General features: G+C 36.1%; 2 protein-coding genes across 7 annotated transcripts; both read left to right on the forward strand.

Annotated features, from left to right (window-relative positions):
• The first annotated feature begins 1533 nt into the window (after positions 1-1533).
• Positions 1534-4467, forward strand: LOC110877116. 5 transcript variants are annotated; one of them, XM_035977268.1, is made up of 6 exons: positions 1534-1661; positions 1707-1836; positions 1928-2033; positions 3034-3057; positions 3158-3439; positions 4303-4467. In XM_035977268.1, exons 1-5 carry the CDS (start codon positions 1627-1629, stop codon positions 3175-3177), a joined length of 315 nt encoding a protein of 104 aa, XP_035833161.1. In that variant the 5' UTR covers positions 1534-1626; the 3' UTR covers positions 3178-3439; positions 4303-4467. The 5 variants fall into 5 exon arrangements, 1 of the variants encoding a protein (XP_035833161.1); XR_004866360.1 differs by having other exon boundaries at positions 1543-1847; positions 2728-3057; XR_004866361.1 differs by having other exon boundaries at positions 1544-1847; positions 2924-3057.
• A 2433-nt stretch (positions 4468-6900) lies between these two features.
• Positions 6901-14448, forward strand: LOC110877114 (ninja-family protein mc410). Of its 2 annotated transcripts, XM_022125272.2 has the most exons (4): positions 6902-7030; positions 9950-10811; positions 13465-13467; positions 13816-14448. In XM_022125272.2, exons 2-4 carry the CDS (start codon positions 10073-10075, stop codon positions 14262-14264), a joined length of 1191 nt encoding a protein of 396 aa, XP_021980964.1. In that variant the 5' UTR covers positions 6902-7030; positions 9950-10072; the 3' UTR covers positions 14265-14448. The 2 variants fall into 2 exon arrangements, with proteins under 2 accessions (XP_021980965.1, XP_021980964.1); XM_022125273.2 differs by lacking the exon at positions 13465-13467 and having other exon boundaries at positions 6901-7030.
• Positions 14449-22252: the final 7804 nt, after the last annotated feature.

The raw sequence follows: 22252 nt of genomic DNA on the forward strand, positions 1-22252 counted from the left end.
CCCAAGGGTGAATAATGTCCACTACGCATGGTCTTATAGGTAATTAACTATTTAAAGTAGTTTTACTAATAAAAAAGATATATAAGCTTAAAAAATGTATTATATAGTATATAATATACTCTTTCTATTTACTCTTTCCTTTTTTTTTTTATAATTTATACCATAACATCAAACATATTTTTCTCTTTATTATGTTTATAATATTAATATATTTTCTATAAAAATGATATTTCAAAAGTGTAACACAATTGTGTTGCTGTACCATCGTGGTAGTTATATCCCAAATCAATTTACAAACACATTTTTATGGCGTTATAACAACACAATCACAATTAAATAATACAACCATGCTTTTAATGATAATAATAAAAAAAAAAAACATTTCAGACTTTGACCCATAAGTTCATAACAACATTGTGTAAAATGATGTGGTCACACAATTATTCAGGTAGCATGTTACACTTGAAAAAACTCATCCTTTCATAAAAAAATATATCAATATTTAACACATATTATAAAGAAAAAAAAACACTTTTTATATGATATAATTGGTGGAAGTAGTAAATAGACACAAATATCGTTTCTCATAAAAACTCTCACGTACGTCCATGATGAAACACTGGATAACACTAGGGTTAACCAGCTGGGTCGTCTCGTATGTGGGTTCAATCTCCTACTCGCCTAAGACTCGAATCCTGCAAAACAGCAACACCGTTAGCTCGTTAAGAGGGGACTATGAGGGTTTCCCTCTTAACCGGGCTCCGGCGTGAGAATAAGTACTGCTCTGAGGAGAAAATAGTGTGTGTTGTAGGTGAAATGTAAGGAGAGCAGAATTTTTAACCTGAATGATGAAGGATCCTATTTATAGCCGGATGGTGAAGGAGGGAGGAGAGACCTTTCCAGCTGCTACCGGACGCCAGCTGTCCTACTAAGGGGAATATCCTCTTGGTCTCCTCTGCTGTGGTCAGGATAGCGGTACACGTGGCGCACCGTTATTTGCCCATGCAGGAGAATTAGTAATGTAGCTGTCGGTCTGCCCCCAGGTTGTGTCGCAGGTCCACATGGCGTCCGATTATTGGTGACACGTGTTGTCCTTTTTGTCTGGAGGAGCATCTTTGGTGCCACCTTGACGCCTTCCAGAAGCTTCTAGAAGCTTCTGGATTCGCTTGCTAATGTAGGCGTCATGTCGGATGAGGAAGATGGTGTGATCCCTGCCATGTGTGCAAGAAATTGAGACCACACCTCTTCAGTACATGTGTCATTTCTTCATCAATTCTTATACCTTTAAAGTTATACATTCTTTTCCGAAAGAATCGACTCTTATATATATATGCGTAGGTTATAAACCCATTTATTACACGTATTGAATAAAGAAAATATTATTTAGTTAATAATGATGATTTGGAAAATATTGCGTTTTATTACTATTATATATTCTCTAATTTGCAACATCTTTGTGCTTGAGGTTGTTGTACCTCTTGCTTTGGGGATGTTCCCTGCTTTTATTAGTTGCACCTTATGTTGTTAGGTTTGTAACCTTTGAGTGTCTCATAGTCATCATCTGCCTTCTTCCCCTTTTGTTTCTCTCTCTAAAATAGCCACTCCCACAGCTACAATCGGTCATCCATGGGAGCTCCGGAATTTACGATGAATCGGACCTCACGTTGTATTTTGTGTAATCGATAGAGAGAGACTAATGAAGATAAACGGTCTCTCTCGCTAAAACCGACGGTTTCTCTCTCTAGGAAAGGACAAAGACGACGACAAAAAAAAAGCTTCATAGATAAACGGTCATCATCTTCTGAACAGAATCATCTGTCACGGAAGCGTCAAGAGGTCCGAAAATGGTATATAATTTGCGTTTACTTGCGTTGATTTCGTCAATTTCATGTTTATTGATTCGTTTTTGGATGATTCCTGTTTTTAGGTCGAAAATGGTAGTGAATTGGAGAAATCGACGCCGGAGGAGCGGAGTGGTTTCGACGGCTGCGGAATCCAGGTGCAGATCGTATTCGCTTACAATCAGCAGATGGGTAATGCCTTTGTCTATCGCTGGATACGTACGTGATTTAGATTAGGTTTTGATTTTTCTGAATGGGGTGCTGGGCTGTTAGTATATTTTGGTTTAGTTAAGAACTTATTTTATGTTTATGGGCCAGTTGAGTTGAGTGCATCAGTGCATGTATCCCGCCGTATCAGTGCATGTATCGACCACTAACCCCTAACATGCCTTTCCTACACCCTTAACTGTTAGTATATTTTGTCTACACCCCTAACCCCCACTAGGAAAGGCATGTGCATCAGTGCATGTATCGACCACTCATTCCGACTGTTGATGTATGTGAGACTGCGAGAGATCGGAACTTATTTCGTTTGCATTGAATATCCTACCGACTCATAAATAAAAATCATGAAACTAACTATTTTTGTAAGTGTTTATTTAGGTTAGGTATTGACTTTTAACATCAGTGGTAAAGATTGAGGTGATTCGATGGGTTAAAAACGACAATTGTAGGTTATGTTTTAGTTTTGCTTCTTCTTTTGGTTTTATATAGAATATTGATTAACAAGTTTGTGATGCCTACAATTAGTTTGATTTCCAAATTGAAGCTCTATGTTACTAATTTAAAGTATAATGGTTAACTGTGCATAGTGGGCCACATAAAATTAGTGTACAGATTGGTTATTAATCAATGGTGGATGCTTCAAGTTTGGTTGAAATTTCAGGTCAAGTGTAGTCATCAAAGTCAAACCTGATACTGTTGAGTTATAGCTGGTTTGGAGTTGTGTCCAGCCCCTAATTGTGTTGCAAATCACATATGCCTTCAGTCTTATTGACATGTAAAATTAATGGCAAAACAGTACTTCCAACTCCAGATTTTGTTAGAAGTTAGATGCTCTTTTGGACCTTTTTTACTGACAGGTTACAGGCTGCTTTAGGTGTAAATTATGAGTGTCGATTTACAGGATATCTAAGACTGTTTTCAGATATTATTAAGCTACAAAAATCACTTACTAATTTTGATCATGCAGTAAGAAAGAGAGATTGTAATGAAGGTATGCGCTAATCTCATACTCAAATTCAATTATTTTGATTTTTTTTAATCTCTTGTGCTTATTTTGCTGATTGTTTTTTTTTTTTTTTTGTTTCTTAAAGGTCCTCGAGACTATAGCTGATGTTGGCCCAGATACCCAACTATCGGATAATGAGAACTCGCTTTTCGATCTCGATGATGATGCCACGAATAAACTTGACCGGATGCTTCAATTACTAGCGAGCTATTCACTTGTGCCACGTACACCCAAGGGGACTGTAAATCTAAGCCGGCTAGAGTGTATGGACATGCGTTTGTTGCGAGGCCCTTTATCCTTATCGAGGATGCAACGTCGTTTGTCCGATGATGGATTTGTTGCAAGATGAGGTGACCATCAAGAACTGGTATGTTAAATATTTTTCATTGTCATATTTAATATGGAACTGTGCAGGTTAATTTTTAACTTGATTGAGAGCTTCTATGGTTTGTTTACAACTGTTTGGGTCAACGTTGAGTTTCAATTTGAATGGATAATGCTTTTTAGAGTGAGTTTCAATTTGAATCCATCTAAACCAAATGGGCGGTGGGATGGGTAACACATTAATATGGATTCGAATCCAAAAACAGTTATTTTTCTGGTACATACGGAACTATATTGGGTCAGGTCAACATGAATCATTTTTAGCTCATAGTTTTTGGTAAACAAGTGATACAATTATAATGGTTACATGATATAATGAACTTATATATGATAAACGGGTCAAAATTACCCATTATAGATAATTTTTTTATACAAACCGACTCGATTCATAACAGAATGTGTCAAAGTCGCAATGAGTAAACTCTTGCAAGAAAACAACTGGTTACTTGAACGTGACTTGAAGTTATGAGGCGATTGTGCTGTTGTTAAATATAGTAGCCTCTAAGACTATGGGATTGCAACTTAGGGATGTGTATTTTGTTGTCTGTATTTATATGAGTTTGATCATTTTCGGGCTACGATGATCTGTTTTAAGTTTAGAGGAAGGTGATATTTTTTAGTCTATTGGGGGGGGGGGGGTATTCAGTCACTCTATCATATGATAAATTCAGAATATCCATATCAAGATTTACCCCCAATCGCCTTCTTCGTTCTGGTTCAACCCAAACTGTAGGTACCCATCTTTGATTTTGGTGAATCGCTTACAGTTTTTTTTTTCTCGAATAATATTTTCTTCTAATTTGATGTCTGAAGGAATGTTTGATTGTTTGGTGTTTTATGTTGCAGTGATTGTGGAGGAAAAAAGGGTGATAAGTGTAATCAAAGGGGTCTATGTAATAATCATGGATATGATATTTTCAAAAGGGTTATGTATATGTTTGTGATATAAACTCTTCAATACTTGTGGATTATAATGTTTTTTTTATTGTTGCAGTGAGCTTTTTTTAAAAATTTTGTATGGCAATAAAGAATATTTTCCTTTTGTTCAAGTGTTCTCTTGATTCTGTATGCACCATATATGTATTACTTCGGTGCTTGGTAGTGGGACACTATTGAGCTACCCAAAATTCCCCAACCGAAACAAACATTTCCATTATAAAATGGCAAATAAAATGTTATACTTGTAACAACCAATACTTTTGCACTTTAAACCAAGGTATTAACCAAGGAAGTGGTTCCGTTGATGGTCCTAAAGCGTCTTTTGATACGAGTCGCCATATCTTAGTGTTGCACTCGCAGGATCTTTGTGCTACTTGGCATTGTGTTATGCCCCCGCCGCATCGCGGCGGGTGTTGTAAACCTAGTTACTCTTTAATTATGAAATATAACACGAAAGGTGAAACAAGAGAAGCGGAAACAACAAATCCTATTCTAAAAAAAATATGACATACCATAAACTTTACTTTGCATTATGTATAAAATGTGTAAACTATTGAAAACTAATATAAGGCAATATAAGGCTAGACAGTAGAGTAATGCCCCATGCCTACCAATCTACCATAAACAATTACTTTGCATCATGTATAAAACTAGTTTTTGCCCTACGCGCGTTGTGGGGCAATAAGCCAGACACTTCTCTCTCATAACATGTATGTCTGTGTTTCGGTTACTTGTACATACTACTCATAAAATGATCTTAAAAAAATTACATCGAGTCAACCAACTAAAACAAAAACACTACCATACTTTTATTAAAAAAACTAAAACGATAGAAAAACTATAATTTTAAACTGGGAGTAAAATTGTAATTTTTCAGGACAAATGAGCATGTACCAGGCATGCCTGGGCGAATAAAAATTACACCTATGCCCGCTTACGTTGCAGGGCGTTAAATCAAATATTTCTTAGTTTCATAACATGTATGCATGTATTTAGGTTACTTGTACATACTACTTATAACACGATCTAAAAAAATACATCGAGACAACAAATTAAACGAAAACATTATCATAGTTTTGCTAAAAAAAATTAAAACAATAATAGGTCTGTAATTTTGACCTGGGGTAAAATACTAATTTGTCAGGACCAATGAACGAGTGTTAGACAACTGCTTGACACAATAAAAGTTACATTGAGTCAACCAATCAAAATAAAACAGTACTATAGTTTTGCAAAAAAAAAGGTAAAACGATGGCAAGATCATAATTTTTAACTGGGAGAGATATCGTAATTTTTGAAATGGGAGCGAAATCATAATTTTGAACAGAGGGCAAATCGTAAAAATATTTTGAACTGGGGGTGAAATCATAATTTTAAACTGAGGGCAAAATCATAATTTTGAGCTATGGGGGAAAACATAATTTTATTTTGAACTGTGGGCAAAAACGTAATTTAGAGTTAGGGGCAAAATCGTAATTTCGAGCTAGGGACAAAAATATTTTTTTATTTTGATGGGGGCAAAAACGTAATTTTAGACGGAGGGCGAAAACGTAAATTTAAACTGGAAGTAGAATTAGAAATGAGTTTTTGAACTGAGGGCAAAAGCGTAAATTTTGAGCCAGGGCAAAAATATTTTTTTATTTTGAATTAGGGGCAAAAACGTAATTTTAAACAAATGACAAAATCGTAATTTTAGGCTGAAAATAAAATTAAATTGAAAATGAGTTAGTCCAATAGGGAAGTGACAGACAAGCTGTCTGCCACTATTCCCTCAACTCCTTTTTGTATATGTAGGATAATTTGTCAACTATTGAAAACTAATATAAAGCTAATCGGCCCCATGCCAACTAAGTTTGATGGCGCCTCCAACACCAACCTTCCAGCGGCATTTAAGAGCACCATCACCCCTTCAGCCAACACAATGACGAGCGTTTGAGGGAAAGAGAGAGGGTCTCATGTGTCAAGAACCAATCAGATTCTTATTATTTTTTTCCTTTTTCTTTCTTTGTTAAATAGTTAAAAGAGCTTTATTTACGCCGAGTGAGAGGCTTTAAAACCCCCTGTCTACGTGACACTAACATGACACATATCTAACGTCTTAAAATTCATACCATGCTAACAGTTACGTCATCGTTTTTTTACTGGCCAACGAATCCTCTAAATGGGCTATTAACGAAATTCACCACATCGAAATACACCCGTCTTCGAACCGGGGAAAACCCTCACCTAGGGCCAAAGCCCGTGAACACTCATCCGAAGGCACGCCAGTACAGTGAGGTAAAACCCGCTCAGTTCAAGGATTGAACTAGCGATCTCCATCTATTCGCTTAGTCTCTAACTATCAGCAGATGCCGCAGAAAATAATAAGGAGGGCAGAAATCAAACCTGCATCTCTTAAAATATCAAATCTCTCTCTTACCACTCCATCACCACCTCATTGGCCAATTACGTCATTGTTATCTTAAAAAAATTGTTAAAAGCTACAACAAGAAGCACGTGCATAATAAAAACTAAAAAAAAAAAGAGGAACACATAAAAACCCTAAGCTCCGAATCCAAAAATTCCACCTTTACCAACTATTCTCCCAATTGTCAGCTACCTTCACTCCTAGGGTTTCATCCCCCAACATTTTCCGGTAACTTTATCTCCTTAATTTCTTCTTCAACAACTTTCATCTTCACAAATTGTTCCAATTTGCTCTAATTTCTCCGATTTTGATCGTATACTGATGACCTTATCCGTTACTGATTAGTTCGAGCTTAATTATCGGTTAATTTGTTTACATTTATAGATTTCTGTTTGTAATTTGCTGGAATTTAAAGGATTTTGAAGGTTTTAAGCTCAGTTATCGTTTAATTTGGTTGAATTTAGATATTTCTGTTTGTAATTTGAAGGAATTTAAAGCAATTTGAAGGTTTTAAGCTTAATTTTCGTTTAATTCGGTTGAATTTATAGATTTCTGTTTGTAATTTGAAGAAATTTGATGGAATTTGAAGGTTTTATGAACTTGTAGGTCTGGATTTTGGTGTTTTAAGTTGTTTTAGGGTTTTAATTGATTGAAGTTGTGTAGTTAATGTTGTTGAGTTGGTTGGATTTAGTGATTTAGGGTTTGTGGAGTTGGATAGTTTGATAGAATTTGATTTATAATAAGTTAAACAGAAAAGGAATAATATTTGATACTGATTACAGTAGCTTAGAACTGTTATAGTATAAAGTTAAGTCTAGATTCTTTAAGGAGGTGTTTAGGATTTTACAAAATTATAGAGAATCAATAAGTGGTTATAAAAATATAAGTATGCTATAATTGACAAGAACTTTTAGTATATTTTTTTCTATAAAAAGATCTTAAGCTTTTATGAAATATCATGCATTTACAGTTTACATGGTAAACTAAACTACCGCGCCAAATAAAATTGATTTGAACAGTTATAAATTCTAAATTTTTTTTTGGCTTACCGTTTAATATAATATAGAGTAAATTACTTTTTGAGTCCATGTGTTTTGAGTCCAAAATCAAAAAGTTTAACACCCTGAGTCCCTGACCGCTCATTTTATAACGTTTTGAGTCCAATTTTGTTCATTTTATAACGTTTTGAGTCCATTTTTGTTAAAAAAATTGGACTCTTAAAGGTTAAAAAAAATGGTCTCAAAAGAGTAAAGACTCAAAAGGTTATAAAAAATGCGTCTAGGGACTTAGGGCATTAAACATTTTGATTTTGGACTCAAATGGTTAAAACCAGTAAAACACAAAGACTCAAAAAGTAATTTACTCTATAATATATATCAAGTCATTTGTTGAAAATGATGTAAAGAAGGCTATTTTATATGTTACTGATTAGTTGAAGCTTAATTATCGTTTAATTAGGTTGAGTGTATAGATTTATTATTATTATTATTATTATTATTATTATTATTATTATTATTATTATTATTATTATTATTATTATTTATTTATTTATTTTTTTGTAACTTGAAGGAATCTATGAACTCGTAGGTTTTGTTAAGTGTTGTTAGTTGTTTTAGTGTTTAATTGATTGAAATTGTCAACTAATGGTGGTCATAATTTTTTAAAAATATTAGTTGTTTGTATGTAAATGTTTCGATTTATTGGTCGTGAAGCATTTTCGATGTCATCCATAAAAATTTTGATATATACAAGTTGGTAGTATAAAATTGAATATTCCGGATTTGTTAATAAGAAAAAAGTTTTTCTAACATGAAGTTACTAAAATATGTTTAAGATTAATATCAACACAAAAGAGGTTAAATAGATTGAATATATAAGCCATTAGAAATTAACTGTATAGAAAGTAAAAAAACTCACATTTTCTTAGTGTTATAATATAATTCAAGAGGCCTAAGTTTTAGATTCGCTTTAAGCCTACGAATCTGTTGAGACATCCATGATATGAAAACTTATCGGTTTGCGTGTTCTTTAAAAGCACTTTTGAGTCTTTAGATGAAAAGAGTGTGAGATTTCATATTTCATATTTCATATTTCAAGCTGATTATTCTTGGTGGATACACAATAACACGTGTACCCTTATTGTGAAATAAGCTGCTTTCATTTTACCGAGTATTTACTCTTGCTTATAGCCTTATAAGCATAATCACTATCATACTTCAGAAGTTAATAATCTGTAATTGTGTATTCCATCAAGAGATGAGTTTTAGTATGGTAATTTTTTTGTACACTAACTTTCTTTATTTGGAATATTGGTACTGTGTTGTAGTTTTATTCATAACGAAAGTTTGCACTTTGAATGAAATTCATGTTTTTTGGGCTATGCAGTTAATATCAGTGTCAAATATCGGTCAGAATATCAGTACCGATATTATCGGTGATATTGACCGATATTTTACCAATATTTGATTGATGTATCACCGATTTTCCCGATATCAGTACCTGTCTTCTTAGTTTTACCATTCGTCTTTCCTCTTATTGCTGCTATTAGTGTATTAACTCTTGGGGGCTGTTTGGCAACATCTGAATGGTTAAGTGCTGAACCAGTAAGAGGTCTAAACCATTAAGTGCTGAACCAGTAAGAGGTCTGAACCATTAAGAGCCTGTATAATGCTTAACCGTTCTGAGGGCGAGGCACATGTCTGACCAATTCAGATTAGAGGTCTTAACCATTCAAACTCTGTATAAATCTTAACCATTCAGAGGCAAATGTCTGAGACATCTGCTCGTGAAACAAACAGTCTGAACCATTAAGTGCTGAACCAGTAAGAGGTCTGAATCATTAAGAGCCTCATTAATTGTTAATTGTTAGTGTTAAATGTTAGTGTTTTAAGTCTTAACCAGTTCCTACTTGCTACAATTGTTAGTGTTTTGCAGTTGCAAAAGGTTAATCTGTTAATGGTAGGAGAGTATACTGAATTTTTAGTATTAAATTTCTATATAATTATATATATAAATTCTTCATGATATTAAAATTCCGATATCCAACTGCGATAACCCATATCTCAAATATCGGTCCTTGACCGATATCCGATTTTTTACCGCATTAACTGCATAGTTTCTGGGATGACATTATTAAGTTTTATGTAGGTGAACTGAATAAAGATGACGGTTTAAACTTTAAACAGTCTGTTGAGTTCCTTAAAGTTTGGTTTACAAGAAATTCACCAAATTGTGTTTATTTGCGGGCGTATATTCTTTTGAAAAAACCGAATGGAGGACGGTAACCGGCTTGATCTCACCTTATCCTTACCATGTGGCGGGCCCTCTGCCGCCACAAAGGGTAAAACCGCCACCAGTTCCGACGTCAGGGTTGAGGAAGCCGATAGGGGTAGCAAATTAATTGACGATTTCAAGAACTTTCTAGATGGTTCTAATCATAAAGAAGAGGTAGCCATGATCCCTCAGAGAGTTAATCAGTCAAAAGCGGAAGAAAATATCTTTTACGATCTTTCAAAGGGACCCGCGAATGTGGAAGGAGGTAACAAACGGAAAAACATGTTCGATGAAATTAACAATCAAAAGAGACATGAAAGAGACAGAGACGCGTATCGTTCTAGTTTGCATATTAAGCCACCGTCGCGGACCCCACATGCGTCGATAACCGCAGATGACGGTTCAACCGCTGAAAACGAGGATGTTGCGAGTTCTGAAGCTGATGACGTGTCGAAAGGATCCAAGGAAGTTCGTGTTTCTGAGTCAACTGGTGTTGACTTGAAAAGTCAAAGTCAAAGGGGGTTTACGATTTCGTCAGAAAAGGATTTTAAACTTGGGCATGTTGTGTCCCATGGTGTTCTGTATTCGGGTCAATCAGCAAATGTTGTGAATCTGCCTTATTCGTTTTCGGTCAAAGAGTCAAACTCTGTTCAGGGTGGTCAACAGCCTGTGATTCCAGCAAATTTGCCGTTGATGTTTGGTTACTCTACGGTCCAGGCAGCAACTGTATCTGCAGGTAAATCTCACGGTCTTGTTTCTAATTCATTGCAGCATTATTTTTTTTTATTTCCGATTATCTTTTTCAGCTCTTGAGAATTTTTGGCCCAGTGCCCAATGGTCAATTTGATCAATCTAAAAAGAACTTATGATTTAGTGCGTTAATTATATCAAACTAAATTTGTTTATTCAGTTTTTGGATTGCATTATGATTAAGATAAGATTAAATTAAGGGTACTTTGGTCAAAGATATCCTGAAATTTCAGGTCAAATCCATTTTTTGATAACTTATTCCAATGTTTTCAAGACCGGACCAGACGTCGAACCGGTCTCCTTACCGGTCCACTCCACTGATCAGGCCGGTCGAACTGGCCAGATCGGATGTAAGAACCGGGGACGTCGTAAATATTATAAAAATAAATTGGGTAATATTGAAAATTTTTAATCAAAATCCGGTTCGAACCCTAAAAAATCCGGCTTGACCACTTGGTTTTCCGGTTCGACCGCTGGTTCCCAGTCCAACCGGCCACTTCGACTCAAAACAGGTCTGATGGGGGTGAACCGGACCGGCCAGACCCCTGGTTCCTGATCCGGTTCGGTTTTCAACACATTGCTTTTTTCTGTGAGATGAAATTGTCTATTGTGCATAAAGTAGAGTATACATTTGAGTCGCTAAAAGATGGAATTTTTTGTCTTGTTCGGGTAGTGGTCGGGTATTTTAATAATAACCCAAAGAGAATTTAAGTTCTTATGGAAAGTCCAAGTCGTGACCCAAAGTAGTACAAAAAATCTCCATAAATGGCCCAAACAAGACATAAAGCCATAATCTATTGACTCAAATGTATAAAAAGATACAATGACTAAAACGGGACAGAAGTGAGTGAAAGTATGTATATTGGTACTTTATGTAAAAAAACCCGTTAAAGATTTGTCACTAATTCGAGTTGAAACTGTAATGGTATGTTTTAATCGACTTTTAGTATTATTATTTATTAATAAAACACAGTGGTTGCTAAAGATGGAAACTTGGAATCATATAATGCATGTATATATGCTACAACATGCAAGTAGCTTTTAATTTATAAATGTCTTACTCTACTTTAGTGGTGTCAAACGTGTAGGTTAGCCGGTTGAATAGGTGACCCTGAACATTACCCATAAAATCGTGTGTCGTGTTATGATATTTTCATATTTATCAAAAGAGTAAATTGCCGTTTTCGTCTCTATGGTTTGGCCAGTTTTGCAACTTTTGTCCAAAGGTTTTTTTTCCGCTTCTGGATCCAAAAGGTTTGAAATCTTGCCATTTTCATCTGGCTCGTTAACTCTCTCCATTTTTCTCCGTTACCAAGGGGTATCCTCGTCTTTTTTGTTAACTTAAAGAGTAATTTGGTATAACGGATTCGGTCAAGGGTATTTTAAATGCTTGTACGTAAAGTGAAAAAGACCGAATTGCCCTTTTAAGTTAAAAAAAAAAAGAAGAAAATACCCCTGGCTTAACGGAGAAAATGGGTGCAGTTAATGAGCCGGATGAAAATGGCAAGCTTTCAAACCTTTTAAATCCAGATGCGGAAAAACAAACCTTTGGACGAAATTCGCAAAACTGGCCAAACCTCAGGAACGAAATTGGCATTTTACTCTTATCAAAAAGTCAAGGGTTTATTTTAGAGAAAAATGCGCGGATAGTCCCTGTGGTTTCGCATTTTTCACCTATAGTCCCCAACTTTCTAAAACTACCTGAATAGTCCCCAACTTTTCATTTTTTGTTCCCGGATAGTCCCTGGGTCTAACTTCAGTTTGTTTTCTCTGTTAAGTGGGTGTGAAATGACAAAAATACCCTTTCCTTTAAAAGGCCAAACCACAGGGACTATCCGGGCATCTTCTACATTTTTAGAGAAAAACCCCCACCACCCCACTTTCCGGCGAACTTTTCCGGCGAAATTAATTTCCGGCGACTTTAAATCTTGAACGCAAGTTATTCCGGCACCGCCGCCTTTCCGGTATGATCCTGAAGAATGAAAAAAACCCTCTAGAATGCTCACACACCAGTATGATCCTGAAGTTGTGCAAAAATCTATGAAAAATGTCCATAGCTTGTTGAAATCCTCTGATAAAGTTCATTGTTTACCCCGAAATTGATATCTGGTTTACTCTCAATCGATGACTTCCCCATCAAAAATGGAAGATACTGATCATTCCATTTGATGTAATCTTGCTCACCTTCAACGTCATGAATTTGAATTTGAGTTTGACTTTTCATGCCATCAGTCAACCCAAATGGTTGATTCCCATTGGCAGCCTGAAAGAAACCATTATTACCACTTAACCAATTGTTTTGGGTAAGACTGTCGGTGGTGCTACGAGGTGGACCTGAGAGTATAGGGTTTGTGAAAAAAAGGTCAGCAGATTCTGTCTGTAGTTGCTGAACCGCACCCGAATCGGGTCGAACCAAACTGAAATGAGGCGGCCACCACTGCCGTCGCTGCCGTCCGCCGCCACCGGACAGTGGTGGTGGTCGGCCGTCCAGCAAATTCGAGGGAAAAAGGGGGTGTGGTTGCGGGTGGTGAGGTCGTCGGAGTAACAGGGGTGCAGGGGTGTTTCGTCGGAGAATCCACCTGCATCGTCTCCGATTCCACCAGAGAGGGGAGGGGTTTGTCGGAGAAACTCGAGGGGAGCAGGTGTGTTTGGCTGAGTTGTGGTGTGTCTGTGGATGTATGTGTGTATTTAGATTAGGGTTAGAGAACTAAGGCCATTTGAAGAAGATGCCCGGATAGTCCCTGTGGTTTGGTCTTTTAAAGGAAAGGGTAAATTGGTCATTTCACACCCACTTAACAGAGAAAACAAACTGAAGTTAGACCCAGGGACTATCCGGGAACAAAAAATGAAAAGTTGGTGACTATTCAGGTAGTTTTAGAAAGTTGGGGACTATAGGTGAAAAATGCGAAACCACAGGGGCTATCCGGGCATTTTTCTCTTTTTTGTTTTTGATTTTTTTTTTACATTTTTCTTTCACAATATTATTGTAGCTGCAGTACCTGTAAACACATCGAAGCCATTTGAGAGGGCAAAGGGAGACGGTAAAAAGGCTAAAGAAGAAGGGTCGTCTATGCATGCTGAACCCGACACCAAGGGTATGAACACAATTGACCAGTCAAAGCCCGAAGCATTTCCGCTTGAACACCCTGCTATAAGGCCCGGTATAGCAGCAGAACTCAAATTCGGAGGAAGTGGGTCCTCCCCAAATCTACCATGGGTTTCCACAACGGGCCCCGGCCCAAATGGGAAAACAATATCAGGTGTTACATACCGATACAGTGGAACCCAGATCCATATCGTTTGTGCGTGCCACGGGTCCCACATGTCACCGGAGGAGTTTGTTCAACATGCTAGTGAAGAACAACCCAATTTAAATGGCGGGCCCGCTGGTTTACCGTCGTTTTCTAATGGCAACCCTGCTGCATCTGCTCAGAATTGATAATAATAATAGTGGCATCTGATGCAATGACAACTGCTTATGATTTTGTCACTTGTGTGATAAATACGATTATCTATTTATGTTATGTATATGCATTAGATTTATATTGCTAGGAAATTGTATGTAGTGTATTGGATAATTGTTACTTAACGGGTAAATGGGTCGGTTTGGCTTATTTACTTTATCTCTAACGGGTCAAATAAGTGAATTTAAAAAGATGGTTAAAATGAAATGGGTTGAATGGGTCACAAAACTAAAGTCACCCAAATTGTATTCAAAATGGATAAAACCATCTAGACTATTTTATTTAAAAATTAGATCATTGTTGTAATTATACAGATTTTTGATAATACGTAGAACATTAGTTATTTGCAAAGACTGAAAAAAGTGTTTTGTGTCGACCCGACCATGTTTCTGTATTTTCTTCTTAGCCGAGGCCCTGTTAAATTTGGCTTTGGGCTTTATTTACATGATTGGTTTTTAATTGGGTAGAACTAATGGAACATATCGTTAGTCCATGTGGTTTATAGGAAGTAACAAGGTTATGTACTAATAGTTTAAAGTCACACTTTAGGATATATTAGTTTTCCAGTTAGGTTTCTATGAAATGATAAAAACACCCTTTATAACTTCAAGGACCGCTTATGTAGTTCTTTGATTTAATTAAATGGGTCATTTGTGTAAAATATAAATGTTCAACTTTGTAAAATAACGTTGCAAATTCAAACATGAAAGTTATCTAATTCATTATTCATTTCAATCCACAACCAATTCAAGATTCAAACATGAATGTTAGCGCGGCGCTTGAAACATTCAATATATTCAAACCAGATGACAACACTCTTCAAGATTGTAAAACCAACAGACCCACCAGTTGCTTTTGATATCACATTACATGTCAACCATAGCTAATGGAAGGGATATGTAAAAATAAACAGATTAATTTAAAGAATTGTAATAAATGATATCAACCTGAGCAAGAACTGCGAGCTTGAAGCAGCTTCTCTATTCCTATGGGGTAGAGGTAAGACTGTCTACATCTTACCCTCCTCAGACCATACCTTAGCTTAGCTATTGGTCGGATTTGCTGAGTATGATGATGATGATGATGTTGATGAACCTGAGCAAGAACTGGCTTAGGTAGATGAGATGCTTCGGCTCCCATGTTGATTTTGTTAAATGTGAATCTCCAAAACCAATGTCTAGATGTCATTACTTATCTGATAATAGAAATGAACAAAAGATCCTAAATAAAAGTAACAACACGAACTATGTATCTTCTATAAAAGAAAAAAAAAACAATTAACCAAAGATATCAATTCGAACTGCAACTTAAGCTTAAGCTTAAACTAAGCAATGTAAACCTGCAAACACTTACCACCTTAGAAAATTAAGTAATACAAACCCTAGAAACAGAAAAACAACTCACCAGATGATGCATGTAGATCTGATCAAGTTAGGTCACGTGGGACGCACTTGTGCGAAAACAGATTACACTAAGAAATGTCACAAGAATAATAGACCATCCGAGTAAAATCCGGAACTCCAGCGACTGCATAAACAACAAAAGAAAAACCAAATCTGAATCAAGAAAAACTACACAATCGTCAGATGGCGAAAAAAAAAACCGAATTTAAATAGATAAAAACTAATAAATCAAGTAAATTGTGACACCCGTCAATTAATCGCATTAATCTGTGTGCCTAATTAATCATGTTTAGCATTACATACATTTAGTCTTAATGAGGATTAAAGTAAATTGCTATAGAAGTCTAGCAAGACATATAAATGCATAGGTTTGCATTTGATAAATACTAGTTTTTTGTCATATCGCGTAGCGGTATTAATATGCGAAACGAACGTCGGTGAGGTGAATTTTAATAATTGGAATTGTTCCAATATGTCTGGAACATTAAATTATTATGGACATTATTTTTTTTCGATGTAATATGGTGTGAAAACCCATAACTTGATAAATTAACGTTTTACTGCCCGGTTTTAGAGTGTTATCGTTAATTAATTCACACCCAAATAAATATTAAACCATGTGTTGTAACTTATTTAATAATGTCTAGATTATTGATTAGAATAATTAGCTTAAAACTCTTTAAAACATCCTAATTAAGCCCTAATCACCCTAATTAACATCCTAAACACTTTCTACTATCTTCCAACATGCTAGAGGACAAGAGACAACATTATGACACTTCTACTCCCTTTAATTCAGCTAAATTATGGCAGCTCCACAACCCTTGTCATACTACCTTTACTTGTAAAACTCTTTGCATACCTTGGAAAGTGGACACTCTATCATTGTGTTGGAAGACAACACGTTAAAAACACATACAAGACCATTCTTATAACACACATTCAACCAAATTTCAACATTAAAACACCATATTCTCTTCAAGAAATTCGGATTTCCCATCTATGATCAAAAGATCATGAGTTTTCTATCATTTTGATTTGTGTTCTTCAATCTCAAATCTGCCGTTCGTATGCCTAACTTTGCAAGGCCATATCTCACTCAATTTCTCCATCTTTTTGAGTGAATCTTTTTCTAGAGTGAAGATAAGTCTAACCCAAAAACATCCCCACCAATTTCACTCAATTCTATTGTGTTTTTGACCTCCAAACTGCTTCCAAAACAAGTCAGCCCAGAAACAGAGCTGCTGTGCTATCTCTTTTTAATCATGATCTTTCAAGGGGCTACACCTTTCCGAATTCGGTGATTCTTTTTGTGTTCTCCGGGGACTTCAATTTTCTTCACTTTCATGTAAACTTCCAGAGCCATAGATCCCTAAAACCAAACTCTCCCCCTAAACCTATGGCCTCCACCTCCATACTTAACCTTTCAATTTTCTTTCGTCAAAACTTCATAAACAGGTTTGAATCCTTCATGCTTTGAGGTTTAATTGGAGTCTTGGAGCATAACATGGAGCCTACACCTCAAAACACAAGATAAAAACCTCCATAAATTCATATTCAACTTTCCTAGCCTAGTTCTAATGGTAACCTTTAATCCATTCTTTTGTTATTTCATGTTTATGTGCAAGATGAATCACCTAATGAAATGTTTTGAAATGGTTTCCTAAAGCAAATGAATTTATACATGAAATGGGTTTGAATGTCGTACATATGTATGAGTACATGGGTGTGAGTTTGTTGCTTGAAATTGTTTATATATGTATTATTTGGATGATGATGAACATGCATGTGATGAACTTGTTAAAACAGAATATAACCTGCTTTTTAATCATATTTTTGGTGCTAAAATGTTTCATAAAATTTGATGGTCATATGTGTGTTGTTTGATGTTGTATTTGATGCAAATTTGGTGCCCTAAATGTGTGTAGATATTAGGGATTCGTGCATGCAAGTAAAATTAGATTTACAAAGTGAATTAAAGAAGTTCTTTTAAGGTTTTATGAGTAATATAATCTAGGCATAAAATTTTTACAAGAGTTTTGGAGATTCATAAAGATCGGATGTTGTTTTGGTAACAGAATACTGTTAAAAAGGTGATTTTAAGCATGATTTCGGATGAATAACCTAGGTATGGAAACATGGTATTTTTTATGATGATATAAAAAGAATAAAACTTAGGTCTTACAGTGTTTAAGTGTTCATAGCACTCAGGTTCATTTATTTGTTGTTTCGGTGGGCTTAAATGCCAAAAAATGGAAGTTTTTTGGATTTGAAAATGAGTACTTGCTTAAATCTAGTCCAGAACTTAATAACGTAACATATTTTGTGGGAGATTTATAATTTAAGGTGCATGGTTGTTTAGAAAACTAATTGGGTGTTTGTAATAACTTTTGGTGCACAAACGTGTGTTTTTCAGCTAAGTTTTCGACAATTAAGGTAGTGTTCGTTTCATGGATTGTAATGAAATTGGAATGAGAATTCGCGCAGAGATTGAATGTAACACCCCACAACTTCGAAGTCAAAGTACAAGTCAAAGTCAAAGTCAAAGTCAAAGGAAGGAAAGATTGCTAATTGCGATCTGTCATTCCTTGCTTAACTACTGATTGTACACCTTGACTTGTAATCAAATTCTATTATTTGTTTGCTTTAGTTGTATTATGTGGAGTATCTATTAATAATCGAGGTTAATCGCATGTTTAATCGCTAATCTATTTATCACTAATCGCACTCGCTATCGCATCGCAACTCGAATTACGCGTTCTGAATATTGTTTTACGTGTGTGTGCTATTTGTGTGTTACTTGTGCATGTTTACTTTATGTTTGTGGTGATTAATCGAAACGCAATCGCAACTCTATCGCAACGCAATCGAATCGCAAACGCTAAACGCAAGATTATTTGTGTGAGTGTCGGTTAAGTTATTTGTGGCTTTTGTCTAATACTATCGCATCACACGCTCGCCTAAACGCATCGCAACACTCAACACGCAAAACGAAACATCAAAACCTAACTCTCCGGATCACTTTGATCGAATGACCATTCGATTGAATGGATGGTCATCCGTGTGGATGACCATCCGATCTGATGGCCATCCGATCAGTTTGTCATCCGATCCACCACTTGTGCACACCTTTCCTCTTTTGGAATCTGCTGTGCGTGAAGTGTGTTATAATTTGGATGTATATTTTAAGCCCTTTTTACACTTTTAGCCAAGTTTTAAATTTATAAAACACGATATTTACTAACACTAAACACACATATGAGCAAGTGCACCCATCGTGGACGTAGTATAGTGTTGGTAAGATACCGAGGTCGTCCAAGGACACAAGAGCTTTTAGTACCGGTTTATCCTCAACGTCTAATCAAATCAAAATGTTAGAAAAAGATTTTAAACTAAGAAAATAAAACTAACTAAAATGCTGAAAATAAAAATAAAAATAAAAACAAATAGACAAGATGAATCACTTGGATCCGGCTCGTGTGTTAGTGTAACCTTTGATTATTTTCGCACTTTTGCACTTGTTTAAGAGATTATCTTAGTTATTGTAGTAGGCCCCTCTTTTGAAGGCGACGTTACCCTCAACCCAGTAGTTTGAGTCAGCAAGGATACAATCCTAAAGGGTCGGATTATATTTGAAAGATAATTAATTAAGTTATTAATGCATAATGTGGTAGGCCCCTCTTTTGAAGGCGACGTTACCCTCAGCTAAGTAGTCTGAGTCAGCAGGGATACAGTCCTAAATAGCTGGGTTAAAGTTTTAATAGTAGTTTAACTTATGAGGGGATCAAAGAGTTTGGACCCCCGCCATCAAATACCTTTGGGCATTGAAGGAGGTCCTACTAAATTTGACCCAGGTCCCTTGCAGGATCTCTAAACGCTGAACAACGGCAAGACTCTTACCAAACCGTTCCCTTAACCCCCGACCAGGTAGCCAACATACCTCCATATAGACCGTGGAGATATGAATGGTGAAAATCTTTTATTTTATATAGATAGTAAAATAATGCCAAGACACCACGGACAAACGATAAGGAAGAATCACCTTCAACATAAGAAACTAGTAATTAAAGTCATTAATACAAAACCAATTAAAAAGTGCAAAAGATTAAAAATAAAAAGTATTAAACTAAACACTTGTGTTCACCAAGTGATGTAAGAGACTTAGGCAAACATGGCCTTTGATTGTCAAGAACTCTTACGATCAATCTTGGATTCGGAGACGACTCACACACTCTATGATGGATGATGGTGGTGGATAATGTTGTTATGGTGGTGGTGGGTGAAGTGTGAGAGAGGTGGTGTGCCAAGGGATGAGTTGAAATGGCTCCAAGCACTCCTATTTCTAGGCTGAACAGAAGCCTGGGCACGGCCCTGTGCCCGCTGGGCACGGCCCCATGTCCATCCTTGTCTCTCTTCTCATTAATTGTAATTCGCAATTACAATAAATGCGCCTGCAGGAGTCTGACCACGCCCCCGTGTCCACTGGGCATGGCCCCATGGTGGGCAATAGAAGCTTCTAAAGGTTTGTCTTTTCTACTGCTTCTTGGGCAGGGCCCCGTGCTCGCTGCGCACGGGGCGTGTTCTGTCTTCTGTGTCCTTGGTTTTGCTTGGGAAGATGCTGTTGAGGGGTCGGGCATTCCACTTTTGTTCCTTTTCTTGTATTTATGTTAGATTTTGCTGTCTTTTTGCTTCTTTTGTTAATTTGAGCTCATTTAATCCTGAAAATACAAAAGGAAGACAAAAAACATACTTTTTCCAACATTAGTACTAAAAAAGGGTTAGTTTTATGCCACATTTGATATAATTTATATGTTGCATTTTGCGCATATCAAATACCCCCACACTTGAATCTTTGCTTGTCCTCAAGCAAAACTCTTTATAATGTGGCTTTATTCACTCCCAAATGGAATGGGTAGAAGAGAAGGTTTTTAGGCTTGTCATAGAGTGTCGGGATTTCCAAGATTCTTTATTGAGGTTTTATTTTTATTTATTTACAATCCTATTCGGCATGATTTATTAAGGACATTCTTTAAGATAAATTACTTATTTGGGCATAACATACTTTTTTTAAAATCTCATATATATACAAGTTCACATACCTCACGAGAGATCACTCAACACTCGGCCGAATGTGTATTTTTTTAGTGAATCACTCGAGAGCGGCATGGAACTTACTTCTACCATAAGCTTGCCAAGCAATCAATCCTCCTCCTTTTTTACTATATACCTTTGTAAATATCAAGAGGACTTTATGGGTTTTTTGGCTTGGCTAAAGGTGGGTGGTTGGGTTAGTGGTTAGTAAAAAAGGCGAAAGGCGTAACAAACGTTGGTTTGAAAGACTTTTTTATTTTTCATATTTTTATTTTATTTCGATGGATTGTTCAAACAAAGATATTTGATAAACTTTGTTTGTTTGTTTAGCTTCATCGAAATTTATTTATTTTTTATTTTTTTTATTTTTTTTCAAGGAAGTCATAAGAGAACCGAACGTTGTTACTAAAAAAAATAAAATAAAAAAGGTTTAGGTGGGTAAAAAGGGTTGTTTTGGGTTAGGAAATGAAAAGGTTTAGGGTCAAACGGGTTAACTAGGGGGATTTTGGGTAGGTAGTAAAAAAAAAGAAAAATAATGGTGTAGAATGAAAAAGGGTTAGTCCTAATGCCTCCATCATTTACTTACTCGGGTTTAAGTTGGTAAGGGCTGGGAATGTATTGTTGTGGCATGTTCTAGATCGTATGAACCAAGCGGCTATTCACACAAGAAACGAAAAATGAGCATTTAGTGTAAAGATATATATATTTGTATGCTCGTTAAAGGCTCAAAACTCACTTTTGTGGGAAAAGGGTTTTTTTTTATGTGATCAAGTATATATAATCGTATTTTAACTAAGTTTGTCATGCCTTTTCATAATTTTCTTATGTTGGTTCTTTTTATCACGACGCTATCGGTTGTAAATTTGTAAAAATATAACCTTATTAAGACTTGAATTCCCAACTTAAACTTAGACAAGTAAAAAAAATGAAAATTTTTTGGAAAAAATTTGGGGTGATTAGCGGTTCCAATAGAGTTTTGTGTAAGGCTTGTTATTAGGACTTGCAAAATTCAAAGTTTTAGCATCCCCCCCACACTTAAATTACACATTGTCCTCAATGTGTCCCAAAAATAAGTTTTTAGGTTGATTGAATGTGTAAAATGGTGTTAAAAGCAAAATTTTATGTTACTGGCAGTCTGGACACGGCCCCGTGCTGGGTGGACATGGCCCCGTGTTCAGGTGCCAGTAACGAAAACTTACAGAAGTTGGACACGGGGGCGTGTTGGCTGGGCACGACCCCGTGTTTGGTAAAAATCTGCAGAAAACTAAACAAACAGCAGGTCTGGGAGGTGGGCACGGGGGCGTGTCGGCTGGACACGACCCCGTGTGGACAGTCTGCAAGGCTGAAAAACAGGTTTCTTTCTTCGGTTTTCCTGTCCTGGCTTTAGTAGTACTAATGTTTAGTACTCTAAGCCTCGTTTGTACCTGTTCTATCAATAAATACCACACCAAACAATACCAAACGTCCTA

The sequence above is a fragment of the Helianthus annuus genome, chromosome 9, assembly GCF_002127325.2.
Source record: "Helianthus annuus cultivar XRQ/B chromosome 9, HanXRQr2.0-SUNRISE, whole genome shotgun sequence".
Classification (NCBI taxonomy): domain Eukaryota; kingdom Viridiplantae; phylum Streptophyta; class Magnoliopsida; order Asterales; family Asteraceae; genus Helianthus; species Helianthus annuus.